The 16312-nt window shown below is 37.7% G+C and overlaps 1 protein-coding gene across 16 annotated transcripts in view; it reads left to right on the top strand.

Moving 5' to 3' along the window:
• The window catches only part of LOC138755133 (arf-GAP with SH3 domain, ANK repeat and PH domain-containing protein 1-like), a 479430-nt gene that overhangs the window by 418940 nt on the left and 44178 nt on the right, over window positions 1-16312 (top strand). For all 16 annotated transcript variants that reach the window (XM_069920508.1, XM_069920497.1, XM_069920511.1 and 13 more), the window contains 4 exons: window positions 4059-4144; window positions 7397-7512; window positions 8897-8964; window positions 13948-14055. In XM_069920508.1, coding sequence (XP_069776609.1) covers window positions 4059-4144; window positions 7397-7512; window positions 8897-8964; window positions 13948-14055 — 378 coding nt within the window. The remainder of the gene's footprint in view (window positions 1-4058; window positions 4145-7396; window positions 7513-8896; window positions 8965-13947; window positions 14056-16312) is intronic.

The following is a 16312-nucleotide window of genomic DNA, read 5'->3' on the forward strand; positions in this document are numbered from 1 at the left end:
AAACTAATGGAGAGGATACTCGGGGAAAGGGTTTACTCACATGTGGAAAGATATGGTCAGATTTGGGACAGTCGATGCGGCTTTGTAAGCTGCAGGTGATATCTCACAAACTTGATCAGATACTGTCCCTTCCATAATGGGGCAAAGAGACAATTTTTTGTGAATTTACCTCTGTGCTCCACAGTTTTAAATTTGTATTCAAACAATTCACATGTGGTTAAAGTGCACATTCCAGATTTTATTAATGGTTATTTGCATACATTTTGGTTTGCCCATGTCTAAATTATAGCACTCTTTATACATAGCTTCCCCATTTCGGGGCACCATATGATTGGAATATTTGGCTTTGCAGGTGTTTGTGAGTACTTGGGAATGTTTTATTGCTTCATTGGTGCAGGTATAATAAAGCTAGGCTTGCTTTGATTACTTTTGGAGTCTGTAGTTGTTATTTTTCAACATGAAGACCAAAGGTGCCATTGAAAATCAAAGAAGCCATTATGTGTCTGGAAAAACAAGAATAAAACAGTAAGAGACATCACCCAAATTTTCAGAGTACCAAACATCATAAAGAATATCTTACTGGTGAGCTCAGTAACTGCACAGGGACTGGTAGGTCAAGGAAAACCTCCATTGCTGATGAGAGAGAATTCTCATTATAATAAAGAAAAATCCCCAAATGCCTGTCCGACAGATCAGAAACACACCTCAGGAGGAAGGTGTGGATGTGACAATGACTATTGCCCACAGAAGACTTCATGGACAGAAATACAGAGGCAAGATGCAATCTTGTAGTTGGTCACATAACTGGATAGTCAGATTACAGTTTGCCAAGAAGTATTTAAAAAGAGCCTGCAGAAATCTGGAAAAAGGTCTTGTGGACCTGAGTGATGGTGAGAGCAAAGTGTGAAGGCATAAAGGAACTGCCCAAGATCCAAAGCATATCACTTCATCTGTGAAACGTGGTGGGAATGTTATGGCCTGGGGATGTATGGATGCCACAGATACTGGCACACTTCATTGATGATGTAACTGCTGATAGGAGTAGCAAAATTAATTCTGAGATGTATAGAAACATTTTATTTGCTCAGGTTCAAGCAAATGATTCCAAACTCTTTGGACGAAGCTTCTTCCTGCAGCAGGTCAATGATCCCAAACATACTACTAAAGTAACAAAGGAGTTTTTCAAAGCTAAAAAGTGGAAAATTCTTGAATAACCATGTCAAAATCCAATTGAGTTAACCTTCTATGCAGAGAAAACATAAAGGGACAAGCCCTGAAACAAGTAGGAACTGAATATGTCTGCAGTCAAGGTCTGACAGAGCATCACTAGAGAAGATACTCAGCACCTGGTTATGTCTATGAATCACAGACTACAGCAGTGACTAATGAACATACCATTGCTAGGTCCCAAATATTATGGTGCCCTGAAATGAGGGGACTATGTCTTAAAAAGTGCTGTAATTTCTACATTTTCAAACCAAAATGTACACAAATACCTTTTAATAAAATTTGCATGTGGACATGAATCATATGTGAATTGTTTGATTACAAATTTAAAACTGTTGGAGCACAAGGCCAAATAAAGGAAAACATTTTGAGATGACAAAGGTGGTTAATGAGGGTAGGGAAGTGGATGTTTTGTACAGTAAGGCATTTGACAAGTTTTATGGTCAGCTGATCCAAAAGATACACAGTGAATGAATAGTTTGGATTCAAAACTGGCTGCCCCATCGAAGACAGAGGTAGTGTTGGAAGAGTGTTATTCTGGCTGGAGGTCTGTAATAAGTGCTCTTCTGCAGGGATCAATGATGGGAATCCATTTACATGACTTGGATGAAAAGCTATGTGGGTAGTTTTCAGACGACAAAAATATTGGTTGAGCAGTGGACAATATTGGGCTATTAAAGAATGCAAAAGGACTAGATTAATTACAGTTATGGGTAATGAAGTAACAGATTTGAGTTTAATTCAGGTGTTTTATTTTGAGAAGTGATATGTTAGGTGAAAGTTAACAGTTAATGCTAGATCCCTCAGAGGGATCTGGGGGTTCAAGTCCATAGATCAAGGGTCTTGGCAGATAGATAAGGTGATTAAAAAAGGCATATGGTAAGTTTATACGAAAATGCTGTGGAAACTCAGAAAATCATCCAGCATTCTTTGTGTATCAAAGATAAAGATACATAACCAATGTTTTTGCCCTGAGCCTTTCATTAAGGTATGAGCCAAAAACAGACAGGGACCCAAATAAAATTGTGGGGGAAGCACACAGGAAGGAGCAGAGGCCCCACCGGCAGGAAATCATAGGCTCAAGTGTGAAACATCAGTTATTTATCTTTATCTTTGTGATATAAAGGACACTGTTTGACCTGCTGAGTTTCTCCAGCATTGTTTTTACTCAATCACAGTGTCTGCAGATTTTCGTGTTTATAAGTGGATATGAGTGGGAGGGCACAAGAGAAAAACCTGTTAAGTGATAGGAGGGAACTACTCTCTGAATGGAGAGGAAGTGAGTGGAGAGCTGGAGGAAAGGAGACAGAGGGATGGGGAAGAGAGGGAGACAGGTGATTGACCTAATGGAATCGAAGATGTTGATGTTAGTGTCATCCAGTTGGAGACTTCCCAGACAGAATATTAGGTGTTGCTCCTCCAGTTTACGGATGGCCTTGGTTTGACAGTGCATGAAGCTATGGACCGGCATGTTGGCGTGGAAGTGGGGCGTGGAATTGATATGATTGGCCACTGGGAGATCTCTGCATTTCTGTGGACAGAGTGAAACCATCTCCCAGTCTGTGTCCTGGGTCTCCAATGTAGAGAAGGCCAAAATGAGAGTGCTGGATGCAGTAGATGACCCCTGCAGATTTGCTTGGTGGTTCTTCACTTGAAAGGATTGTTTGAGGCCCTAAATAATGGTGAGGGAGTGTAGCATTTCCTGTGGTCACGGGTAAGTACCGAGGAGCAGTTAGTGGGAAGGGATGAGTGAACAAGGGTATACATTGTGATAGTACATCTATCACCAATGTACATAGTGTATATAGTTACTGTATCTAGGCTGTGCTTACAGCAATTGGCTGAGAGCTAAGCCACACCTATTGTCTGGGCCTTAAAGGGTTGTGTCCCTAGCCAGGTCGGATCATTCCGGACTGGTCGGCCACCTGTGAAGAGCTCTGGTCTTTTGCTAATAAAAGCCTTGGTTTGGATCAACAAGTCTTTGGTTCTTTCGACGAGCTCTACATACATTGGCAGGGATTTGAGTGTAAAAGCAAGGAAGTCATGTTACAGCTACATCAAACTTCGGTTAGGATACACTTGGAGCATTGTGTGTAATTCTCATCGCCTCATTACAGAAAGGATGTGGAGGCTTTGAAAAGGGTACAAAAGAAATTTACTCTGATGTTGCCTGGATTCAAGGGTCTGATCTATGTGGAGAGGTTAGACAAATTCAGATTATTTTCTCTGGAGCATTGGAGGCTGAGTGATGACCCAATAGAAGTTTATAAAATTGAGCGGTATTGATAGGTCGACAGTCAAAATCTTTCTCCCAGGTAAAAAATATTGCATACTAGTTTAAGGAAGATGTGCAAGGCTTTTTTTAATAATCAGAGACTGGTAAGTGCCTGGATCGGGCTGCAGGAGTAGTGGTGGAAAAGATATAATCCATGGAGGCTTCAGAAGGCTTCTAGGGAGATGCGCATGAGTATGTCAGGAATAAGGCAGGAAGCAGTATTTTAGTTTAAAGGGCATCTTGTTCAGTGCTGACATATGGGCCAAAAGGTCTGTTCCTGTACCATATGTTCTATACTATTAAAAACTGCCTGAAGCAACTTCTTTGAGGTACAACAAACATTTTTTGTCATAAATAACTAATCCTCATAACTGATCAGTGGTTTCTCTCTGTATTCTGGAAGAAGCTACAAGGACCGGAGCTGATGGTGAGTCACCAGCATCAACTTGGGATTCCTGTTTTTAACTTAATGCATTGGAGTCTGGAGCCTGTTATGAGTGGGACTGTTGGTATTTTGAAGTACACATTATTATTGTGAACCTTTATTTCCAAATAGGAGCCAGGAGAAACGGTGCTTCATTTTGCAGTGCGAACTGCTGACCGAACTTCACTCCACCTAGTTGACTTTCTTGTACAAAACAGGTAAGAAACTACTCAGTAATTAAATTTAGTGCTTTCCATTCAAGGAAACACAAGAATTAGCAGCAGGGATATGTTATTTGGCTGCCTGACTGAGCTTCCCCAGTCTGTAAGCTCATGGTTGCTCTGATCAATAGTAACAACTTAATTTTACTGATCCCCATTATCCTTGGTTTCTCTCATCTGAAGGTCTATTTGTCAGCTTTGAATGTGGATCATCCCAGGAACCAATTGGGTAAATCTTCTCATTGCTGCCAGGGCAAATATATACTTTAAATAAGTACTCCAAAACTAGGCAATACTCCAGTTGTGACTCCTCCCATCCCAGCCACACGTTCTTCACTGAATAAATTTCAGAATAATGCTGCCTTTGCTCCAAGTCCATTGATATCTCTGCTTCTTTGTACTATGTCTAACATGTTCTATGGGTAAGACATCTGACTGGTCTGCTTGCAGAACAGCCTCCAACACTGCATCTTGGTATATGTGACAAGCTTGAATTGGAACATGATCTTGGTGTGGAGTTGCAGCAAAATTGTTCTACTTCTATTGTCCATCCAGGTTGTAATACAGCTCATCATTCTATTTGTTCTAAACACTCACTGTACCTGCATGTTAACTTGGAGTACTAAAGTGGGAAACTGCACACATTTCCGCAGTTTACTCCATATGCCATCTTTTTACCCATTCATTTTACCTCCATTTGTTGAGTTTTTGTATCCTTGCAACACGATTTCCCACATTGTCCAAGTTTCCATGATACCACACAGAGATTTCCCCTCCATTATACCTCCTGCTTTTTGGAATTTTAGTGTCTTTCACTGTGGAAGATGCATAATGATTTATTCAGCAACTCTACCATCACCTCATTCTCCATTATAAATTTCCTTGAATCAACTTCCATATTCACTTTTGCTACTCTGTACACAAGCTTGTCGAAGCATTCACAATGTACTTTTTTTTGCAAGTTTAGTTATATTTCATTTTCTTCATTTATAATTTTTGTTTTTCTTTTCTGTTTTCCGATATCTCTATCCTTTCTGAGATTATTAGACTTTTATTTCAAACAAATGCCATCTTCAGCTTTGGGCGTAATTAAAGCCTTTTCTATAGTTTTCATTACTCAATGATAAGTATTGTGAACATTTATTTAAGTATTCACCAATGTTTATGCATACTTAAATTTCTTGACTTCATTTCAGTTGAGCCTATTTTCCTTTCATACAAATATAGTTGTCTTTATTTCAGTCCTTGGTTTCAGCTCTCCAAATATGTTCCTCAAACTGAAAATTCTGTCTTGAATCACCTCTAAAGGATCCTTAGTCTTGGATTTCCTGATTAATCATCCTTTTTCTTGAATTACACTCTTCTGAAATAATGGTGCATTCATTTTCTGAGTTTTTATTAATTAAATAAGAAGAATTGAATCTCTGAGTAATAACAATCTCAGCAGAACAAAACAACACTGAAGTAACGGTCGTTCCAGTTGTTTAATACAAAACTAGTTGAGAAAAACTTCTGGGTTTTGGAGATGATTATAATGTGTTTATTCATCTCAATATTTCACCTTACAAGTTGTATATTTTAACCAGTGATATAATAGATCAGCAACCATGCAATAAAAAGATGATTTAACTTTTATCAAAAAAATGGTTTCCACTAATAGCATAAGCTAGGTATTGCAATAAATCAAGAATCAAATACACTGTCATCTGAATGATTATAACAAATTTCAGTTCTAATTACATACCCAGCTATTTCTTTTTTATTATTAAAAATTATGCATTTTTTTTTATTTTAATTTAGACATACAGCACGGTAACAGGACATTTCGGCTCACGCCCATTCTGTCCAATTTATACCCCATTAACCTACACCCTCTGTATGTTTTGAATGGTGGGAGGAAACCGGAGCTTTAAAACACCAAACCAGTGTTTGAATCCTGCGCTGTCTGTAGGGAGTTTGTATACGTTCTCCCCGTGTCTGTGGGTTTTCTCCAGTGGCTCTGGTTTCCTCCCACCATTCAAAATTTACAGAGGGTGTAGGTTAATGGGGTGTAAATTGGGCGGCATGGACTCGTGAGCCGAAATGGCCTGTTACTGTCTAAATTAAAATTTAAAAAAACATTCATAATTTTTATATTTAAAAAAAAAGCTATGCCAACCATGCCATATAGTTAGTTTTTAAACTGCAAGTTTTAATACTTGATTGTGTCTTATTTTAGTCATGTGAAATGCAGTTCCTCATTTTAAGACCAGGTTATTGCAATATTTACTACTTCATGGGGGCTGATTCATTCTTATCAGTGGCAATTTGTGATGAAGGTGGAGGGTTTTCTTTACCTGTAGTACTTATTCATGTGTTGGTTTAGCAGAATAATAATAAGAGAGGATTGGAGGGGTATGGACCAGGTGCTGGTCAGTGGGACGAGGAGGGTGGGGATTTGTTCCGGCATGGACTCGTAGGGCCAAACTGGCCTGTTCTGTGCTGTATATGGTTATTCTTCTTCTTTGGCTTGGCTTCGCGGACGAAGATTTATGGAGGGGTATGTCCACGTCTGCTGCAGGCTCGTTGGTGACTGACAAGTCCGATGCGGGACAGGCAGGCACGGTTGCAGCGGTTGCAAGGGAAATTTGGTTGGTTGGGGTTGGGGATTGGGTTTTTCCTCCTTTTTCTTTTGTCAGTGAGGTGGGCTCTGCAGTCTTCTTCAAAGGAGGTTGCTGCCCGCTGAACTGTGAGGCGCCAAGATGCACAGTTGGAGGCGAGATCAGCCCACTGGCGGTGATCAATGTGGCAGGCACCAAGAGATTTCTTCAAGCAGTCCTTGTACCTCTTCTTTGGTGCACCTCTATCTCGGTGGCCAGTGGAGAGCTCGCCATATAACATGATCTTGGGAAGGTTATATGGTTATATAAATACCCATTCCCAATAATATTTAACTGGGTTTCCAAATAATTTATTAAATTTAAGAATGTAATTGGTAATTCTTACATAGTGTGATATCTTTCTTTGAGTATAAAAGAGCATTCAGAATCTTGGTCAATTCTGGATCACTCGAAAGGGAAAATATACACAAAGAGGTGGGAGGAGTGGTTTAAGGTCTGAAGGAAAAAAAGGAAACAATTTCACTTCCCCGTCCATCCTAATGCATATGTTCTGAAAATGCCAACGTTAATATTTTGCAATGTTTTAATATACTGCATATCCATTGAGATCAACAAAATATATGTATATTTGTGTTTACTTTCTTGCCAGTGGCAATCTCGACAAACAGACCACAAAAGGGAACACAGCTATACATTACTGTTGCATGTTCGACAAAGTGGAATGTTTAAAATTGCTGCTGAGGGGCAAACCAAGCTTAAATCTAGGTGAGTGTTCTGAGTGAATTGAGAATGGCGATTTATTTAACACCTGAATATAAGCAGTCACCAGGAAGTGATTTATTTCTTCGCCTCAGCATTCAGTCTTCATCTTTACTATATTAATGTAATGTAACATAAAACTCTGAGAGAACAAAATAAAACACTTATTTACTCATCGTCTTCCTATTTTACCTCTTTATACAGTTTATCTCTTAATTAAATTAATGTCAGTTCTCTTTTTATTTAATCCAGTTATTTCATAAGCAAGTTTGAAAAAAGTATTTTAATTGATCTTAAACACCCATTACAGGCAGTTTTTAAAAACCATTTACAAATTCAAGAGTGGTAGGTTGTCAAATTGGGAAACCACACAGACCAACAATTCCCTGAAGTAAGAGCTACATAAGTGTAATTTCTTGCATCTTTATATGTCAGAACTTTATTAAGTCTGATGATTCTTCCCCAGCAATGCTCTCTTCCTCTGCCAAGGTTCCTTTGATATAAATAATAAGACTGTAATGTAACTGAAATGTGCTCATTTCTGAGCTGTTAGAATAATGAGGGAGGTGGGAGACTTTAATCAATAACAAAGAGGTTTCCCTGCTCCTTTACATAAGAACAAAGAAATAAGAACAGGAGAAGGACATCGAGCATACTTGGCCATTTGATAAGGTCATGACTGATTTGGCTGTGGACTCAGCTCCACCCATTTTCCTTTTTTCCCCCCCCCCCCCCCAGAACCGTTAATTCCCCTACTGTGGGGAGGGGGGTGGAATCAATCTAACTATGTCTTAAATGTGATTGAGGCATTATCTACTGCTTTCTCATACAGAGAATTTCAGGGATTTAATACTCTCTGGGGAAAAATGGTTCATCCTTATCTCCATCCTAAATCTACTCCCTAAATCATGAAGCTACATCCCCTAGTTCTTGTCTCACCCTCCAATGGAAATAACTTTCTTGGTTCTCTTTTCTATCCCTTTCAAACTTTTATATTTAAGGTCCCCTCAGCGAGTATAGTCACAAGTGACTCAATCTCTCCTTATAGGCTAAACCCCTCATCTTGGGAAATGAACCTTGTGAACTTCCTCTGCACCACCTTCAAAGCCAGTACATCCTTTCTCAAGTAAGAAGACCGGAATTGCTCACAGTACTCCAGGTGCAGGCTCACCAGTATCTTGTACCTAATGCAAGCGGAGCATCCTGGTCTTTAAATTCAATCCCTCAAGTAATGGCCATTATTCCATTTGCCTTCTAGATTACTTATTGCATCTGCAAAGCAACCTTTTGCAGTTCATGTACAAGCACTCCCTCGTCCATTGGCACAGCTGTATGATGCTTTCTGGCTGGAGGCCCATACCAATTAAATGCTAATTATATTTTATTACAGTAAACCAGAATGGTGAGACAGCTCTTGATGTAGCAAGACGATTGAAGCGTGTACAGTGTGAAGAATTGGTAAGAAATCTTTCTATTTATTGAATTTATTCTTATTTCTCTTCCATAAAATTTCTTGTGTTGTGTCAGATTTATGACTTTGCAATACATGAACATTACTAATACAAATATTTTTGCACGTTGCAACTTAATATTCTTAGAAAAATATTCTTAAAGATATGAGGCAACTTTAAATTAAAAGCTGTTCAAATATATTGCCCCAATTGTTTTTTGGCTGTTTACAATGATTGCACATGTGGTCTCATTTTGTGAATTTGTATCAGATCAATATAAAATAAAAACAGAAAATACTGGAAAGGGGGCGTGGCAAGATGGCGTAGGGAACAGACGTGCCTTCCAGACCTCTCCTGACTCTGATTTATTGTTTTGTCTTTAAGTGCCCGTTAACGTTCTTTTAAGAGTTTATAAATAATAAGAGGTGTTGGATTAGTGCCTAATGGTTTATATGCAAAAAAAAGGTAAAAGAAAACATCAACAGACTGTTAAAAAACAACATTTTCCGAAATTGTCTGAGCCTACTTGTTTACAAGAAGCCAGGACTCAGCGTAGAATGGATCCAGAGGAAGATGTACAGAGTTCGGCATTGAAACTCCGTTTTAAGCCGATGAGGCTCTCTGAAGGTCGCACTCATCAGCTTTCAGAAGAAAGGACTGGACAGGTGCCAGTATTTCACACAATGGCCACTGTGAGTGCTGTTACTGAGACTTTGACAGTTGAATCAGCTGGGGCGCCACCAGCTGGAGAGTTAAAGAGCTGTCATTCGACTGCTACAGTGGTGGCTCTGCAAAATGCATCTTCAATTACAACGGTTTTTCCAGACATCAATTCAGTGAAGATGATTAAAGAGATTTGGCTTAAAGATAACCCTGATCTTCAGTCTCCTGGCATTGCTGGGGGGACTTTGAGAGGGATTTTTATACGAAGTCAAACTGCTAGAAAAGATACTAAATTAAGGGAAGGGACAGAAGATCCCGTGGTCTCTAAGGAACAGCAAGACCCCATTATGCCTGAATCTACTTCTGTTGAAATGTCTGTTAAGGATCTTGAAGATAAGATATATTCTGTATCGAGTCACTTAGCTAATTTTGTGAACCTGTTTATTTTCAAGATTAATGCGCTGGCGCAAGTCATTAATGGAGCTTTTAAGCTTGAAACCATTGAAAGATTTGAAATGTGTGATCAAGGTTTAGTCGATGCACAGGAGCAACTGCAAGATGAAAATAGAATAATTGAAACATTGCAGATCCAAAATAAAAATTTAGCAAAAAAGGTTGATTATTTGGAGAATCAATCTAGACGGAACAACGTGAAAATTGTTGGTTTGCCAGAAGGCATTGAAGGACCAGATCCAAGAAAATTTTTTACTGAATGGATTCCACGAGTGTTAGGACAGGATAAATTCCCTGAAGGTTTAATACTGGAACGTGCTTATAGAGTTTTAAGAAGAAAATCTTTTTCAAGACAGAATCCAAGATCTGTTTTGATTCGTTGTTTAAACTATTGTGACAGAGATACAATTTTACGTACGGCTATTAGAAATGCCCAGCAAAATAGATCTCCTTTGATGGTTCAGAATAATCCTGTTTTCTTCTATCAAGATTTGAGTCAAGAAATTATGTTTCAACGACGCGAATTTAATTCTGTGAAAGAACGGTTGTGGAAAAAAAGACATAGGGCAACATTCAGGTATTCTGCGGTACTGAAGATTTTTTAGGATGGAAATTAGCCAAAGTTCTTTGACAATCCTAAAGAGATTATGGACTTTGCTCAGTCTCTACCAATCATGCAGTTTCAGGAACGATGTAGTCCTTCAAGGTCTCCAAAGAGAGTAGAGATGTAAGGTGGGATCCAGATTTTTAAAAGAAATGGAAGCAATGGTGACCGAAGTGGTAACGTTGATTTAAAAAAAATAAATCTTTTATCTTTTTTTTTGAGAAGAGTTTAAATAGTTTAAATAATGATGATAGTTTAATGAAATGGGAGTTGGGAGAGGGAATTGGGTGGGCACTAGTTACCAGAAGTCATCAGCTACCTGTGAGTTATCTCACACTCAATATTTTGGGGGAGTTACCGCTTTGGGCGGTTTAAACAGGAGGAGGTAGTTGTGACCTCCGACCTGTTTTTTTTTCTTTTTAATTTTTGGGTTAAGAAGTGAAGGTTTTTTTCATTATTTTTTTTAATTAAATAATTTTTTTAAAACTCTTTTTGTTTTCTGATTGTAATTGAGAGGGAATTAGGAGGTTTTTTTCCTCTCCTTTTTTTTTCTCTTTTTGGGGTTTTTTTTTCTCTTTTTTTTAAGAGGATGATGTCACAGAAGATAATAAGTCAAAAATTGAGGATGTTGAATTAGATGAAGAGAAAGATGAGGGGAAAGGTGATAAGAAGAAAAAGAAGAAAATTAAGTACAAATACATTGAGGGAGAAGAGTTTAATAAAATTAAGTTAATTTCGATAGAGAATTTTGAAGATGTTATAAATTTAGAATATGGAGAATTTTATAAGAGTTTGAACTTTTTTTTCTTTTTTATATAAGGGGAGGGGAAGGGAATAAAAGTTTATCTGATTGTTTTTCTAAGGGATGTTTTTGTTCTCTCGATGAATTATAAAGGAAACTTGGTATTAATGGAAATTCTGTATTTATGTATTTTTAATTATGATTTTTTGTATAACAGATATGTGGTTGATATATGATTTTAATATTTGAACTTAGTTTTAAAGTGGATTTCATTTGTTAAATACATGTATTATGTTTGATTTAAATATATGTTTAAGGGTATTATTTTAGTATTGATTTTTTTTGTTGTTAAGTTTTATCCTTTTTTTTGTAAGTGGGGTTTTTTCTATTTTATTTACAACATTGTTAATTAATTCTTCACTCTTTATTTTGGGGGGGAGGGTTGGACTAATTTTAAATTAGATGATTAATGTTGTGTTATAATTATTGGGGGGGTTAATTTGTGTAGTTTAATGATGTAGTATTCTAATTTTTATTATCTTATTTTTTATTATTTCTTTAAATGTAATTTTTATTTTATTCATGTCATAAAATTTTAAATAAAGTTTAAAAAATAAAGAAAATACTGGAAAAACTCAGCAGTTTAGGCAATCTGCAGAAAGAGAAACAGTTAAGGTTTCAGTCTGGAAACCTACATCAAACCTATAAACTAATTTATTGTACCCACCTACTGCAAAATTACATTAAGATTTGTCTGATTCCAGTGTTCCAAAATGCTTCATAAATAAACAGATTCATTAAACCCCCCCACCCAGCTACAAACCTAACGCACAAACTCCAAAGGCAGCATCCAAGTGGAGATTGAACCTAGGTGTCTGGCACTGTGAGGCAGCGGCTCTACTGGCTGTACCACTTTGTCACCCAATGATCAATGATTGCTGAAAAAACATTGTAATGTTACAAATCTTGTGTTTTGGCTCAGCCTGATCATTCTTTGCCAATGGCAAAGTATGAAGTGCTAAAAACCCACTAATTTTCAGAGCTATTTAGGCTGCAGCTCCTCCATATTAGGATGCCATCACTTTCTCTTGGTTTCTCTGTCTCGCCACATCTGTTCTTGAGATGAGTCTTTCCACAACAGAACATCTGAAATGTCCTTTTTCAGTCAACACTGTGTTTGAAGTCCTCTCCTTCATCTCCATTTGCTGCACTTGCCCCACTTCCCTCAAACAGAGGTGGAATTCCTTTGATCTCATCTTCACCCTCCACAGCCAGCATATCATTCTTTGTCATTTCTGCCTGCTACAACACAATCCTACGAGTCACACCTCTCCACCCTTTCTGTGGGGACCACTGTTTCTAATTGTGTGGTTTGCTCATCCCTCCTCACCCTTTCTTCCCCTGAACTGCTGAGGTTGCTTGCTGTCCTTGATTTAAGTTTTACAAAGTCCCATTAACCCATAACGATTGTATTAATTGATTTTTCCAGACCATCTTTGGAGTGCCTTTCTCAGAACTCCCAATATTATTCTTTTTGGATATTTGACCACTTGATCATACTGGAATTGAGCCTCTTTCCTGTTGGCTTTTAAGAAGCATCAAAAACCAGGCTGGCTCATCTCTCCTCGTGTAAATTTTACATAATAATACTTCTGTGAAATTTTGCCACATCAATTTGCTTTTAACGATGTCATTTTTTAATGTTGTTGGAATCATACTACCTTGGAAAAAATGAAGGACATTAGCAGAAAGTCAGAACAAAATCACATTGAGAGACCATCAAAGAGACCTTTAGCTTCTTCTTGGCGATGTTTAATCATTAAGAAATTAAAATCCATCATATCAGTACCAGGCAGGAAAATGTTAACAGCAAAAGACTGTATCTCTTGATCATTTCCTTCACCCTGAAGTCGCATTGTATCGCCAGTTTGTGTTCCTTCCTGTTGCATATTGAGAAAAATTGCATGATTGAAAATGTGGAAGATAAGGTTTAGTCTTAGTGTCTATAATTCATTTCTATCTCAACATATTGTTATCATTAAGCAGAGGTGGTTCTGCTAGCTCATCAAGAACAGATGGATTGGTAATCATTCCTAACACTTTTTTTAAGGATACCAGTATTACATCTCCAAACTCACATTAATCCCAACCATTGTTCTTTTCTTTGTCATTGTCTTGTCCAAACAACATCATTTTATTTATTTATATAATTTTTTTTCACTCTAAAAAGATCAATTTTGAGGTTTATCAAAGTTTAGAAAATTCAATTTATTTGTAAATTATCTGCAGTAAAGTCACAAATGAGAATACATTTAAAGACTAGTGCAATTAAAACAACTTTTTGAAATGTGCAGATTAATTTAAATGTTTATTTAGGCTACCAGGTGAAAAGCAATAGCGTTCTTGTTCATGAATTAACTTTGGCTTTTTCATTGTAGTTGAATTAAATTTGAAATATTCAAATTGCCATCATGTAAAAGATTGCATGACATTGCAAATTTTAAAGTTTGATATTTTATTGATTTCAGATTAGTCAAGCTGCTTTAGGAAAAGTTAATCCTCATGTGCATGTAGAATATGAATGGCAATTGCGACAGGAAGAGATTGATGAAAGTGATGACGATTTGGATGAAAAGGTGAGATCTAGAATGTGTAACAGATATAAACTATCTTCATGCAGTCAATTTATCTCAGCCGTTCTATTTATTAGTAGCCTCCTGTGGTTTAAAACCGTTCATGAAGCAAGAACATTTGAAATAATGGCAACAAATTCATTTTAAAGTTTGGTTAGCATGGGAATTGTCATTTGCAAGCTTAATTGAAGAATTGCGCAATGTGATGTTTAATCCTAAATAAAAAAAAGGCTAAATTTTAAAAAAAACTCATACAAACAGATACTGTTTGCTCATGGTTTATTGGTTTATGTTCAATGTAATACAGACATTGTATGAAGATAACTTTGCTCTTTGACAAATTGGTTGATTTCAACTGAGGCTAAAAGAGTTGCTATTGTTTACCTAAACAATCTGCCCCATCCCACTTGATTTGAAAGAGGAGTAAATGGACAGAGAGTTGTTCGCTTGACTGAGCACAGCCCAGAAAAGGAAATCGGTTTGAAAATTCAACAGTGGAAGCATAATTTGGACAACTTATATCCATGTAAATTAATGCAATGACAAAGTGTTTTAAACCCAGGCTCTAGTGCTGAACATTTACTCCATGGTTTTTGCTTCTAGAAAGTGCACATGTTGATATCACAAGATAAAGGAACAGAAGTAGGCCATTTGGCCCATCCAGTCTGTTCCAAGATGCTACCCAAAGCTGAACTATACTCACACTTTGTTCCAATTGCCAGCCTTTTCCCCATATCCCCTGATGCCCCGACCAATTAGATATTTATCAATCTCCTGCTTAAACTCTCCCAGTGATCAGGTCTCCGCCGCTGTATGCGGCAATGAGTTCCACAAATCCATGACCCTCTGACTACAGAATTTTTTTTCCTCATCTCTGTTTTTAATGGATAATTTCTAATTTTAACACTCTGCCCTTTTGTCCTTGATTCACCCACTAAGGGAAACATCTACATCCACTCTGTCAAAACCTTTCAAAACTCAAAATATTTCTATGAGATCCCCTCTCATTCTTCTGTGCACCAATGAATACAATCCAAGAGCTGCCAAAAGTTCCTCATGCATTAGCCCTTGTATTTCAGGAATCATCCTAGTAAATCTGCATTCTCTCCAACAACATCACGCCCTTTCTAAGATAGGGGGCCCAAAACTGCACACAGTATTCCAAATGAGGTCTCACCAGTGCCCAACCTAATTATTAACTTTTAGGTTTCCCTGCACGAGGACACCCAGGTCCCATTGCACTTCCGAGGTTTGAATTTTCTCCCCATCCAAATAGTATTCTACCTGTTTATTTCCACTACCAAAATGTAGAACTGTATATTTCTCAACATTGTATCTCATCTGCCATTTTTTGCCCCAGTTCCCAAAGCTGTCTATATGCTTCTGCAACTTTTTGGTTTCTTCAACATTTCCTGCTCCCCCACCTATCTTCGTGTCATCTGCAAAACCATTCAATCCACAATCCAAATCATTAATATAAATTGTGAACAGTAGTGGCCCCAAACCTGCGGAACACCGCTTGTTACAGGTAGCCTTTGTTTCCTGCCTGTCAGCAAATTTTCTATCCAATCTAATATCATTCCTGTAATTCCATGGGCTCTCATCTTATTAAGCAGCCTCACATGCGGCACCTTATTGAAAGCCTTTCAAAATCCAAATGTACAATATCCACAACCTCCCCTTTGTCCATCCTACCTAAGATTTCTTCAAAAAATTCTAATAGTTTGGTCAGGCAGAATCTACCCTTCAAAACCCATGCTAACTTGGACCTATCCTGACATGCATCTCTAAGTATTTCATTACCATATCCTTGAGGATCGACTCTGATACCTTCCTAACCACTGACATCAGACTAATAGGCCTATAGTTTCCTTTTTTCTGACTCCCACTTTTCTTAAACAGCAGAACTACATTTGTAACCTTCCAATCCTCTGGAATCAAGCCAGAGTCTTGTTGACTTCTGGAAAATCATCACCAATGGGTTCACACTCTTCAAAGCTACTTCTTTTAGAACCTGTGGGTGCATCTCACCTGGTTGGGGAGATTTATCAATCTTTAATCCGTTCAGTTTACCTAGCACTATTTCTCTAGTAATCCTAACTGCATCTAATTCTATTCCCTGAAACCTCAGGGAGACTGACGTAAAATATTGATCAAGTTCCTCTGCCATCTCTTTATTGCCCATTATAATTTCCCCAGCATCATTTTCAATCAGTCTTATGTCTATGCATCTCTCTTTTTTATTCTTTATATATTTTAA

This window comes from Narcine bancroftii, chromosome 2 (genome assembly GCF_036971445.1).
Source record: "Narcine bancroftii isolate sNarBan1 chromosome 2, sNarBan1.hap1, whole genome shotgun sequence".
Lineage (NCBI taxonomy): Eukaryota > Metazoa > Chordata > Chondrichthyes > Torpediniformes > Narcinidae > Narcine > Narcine bancroftii.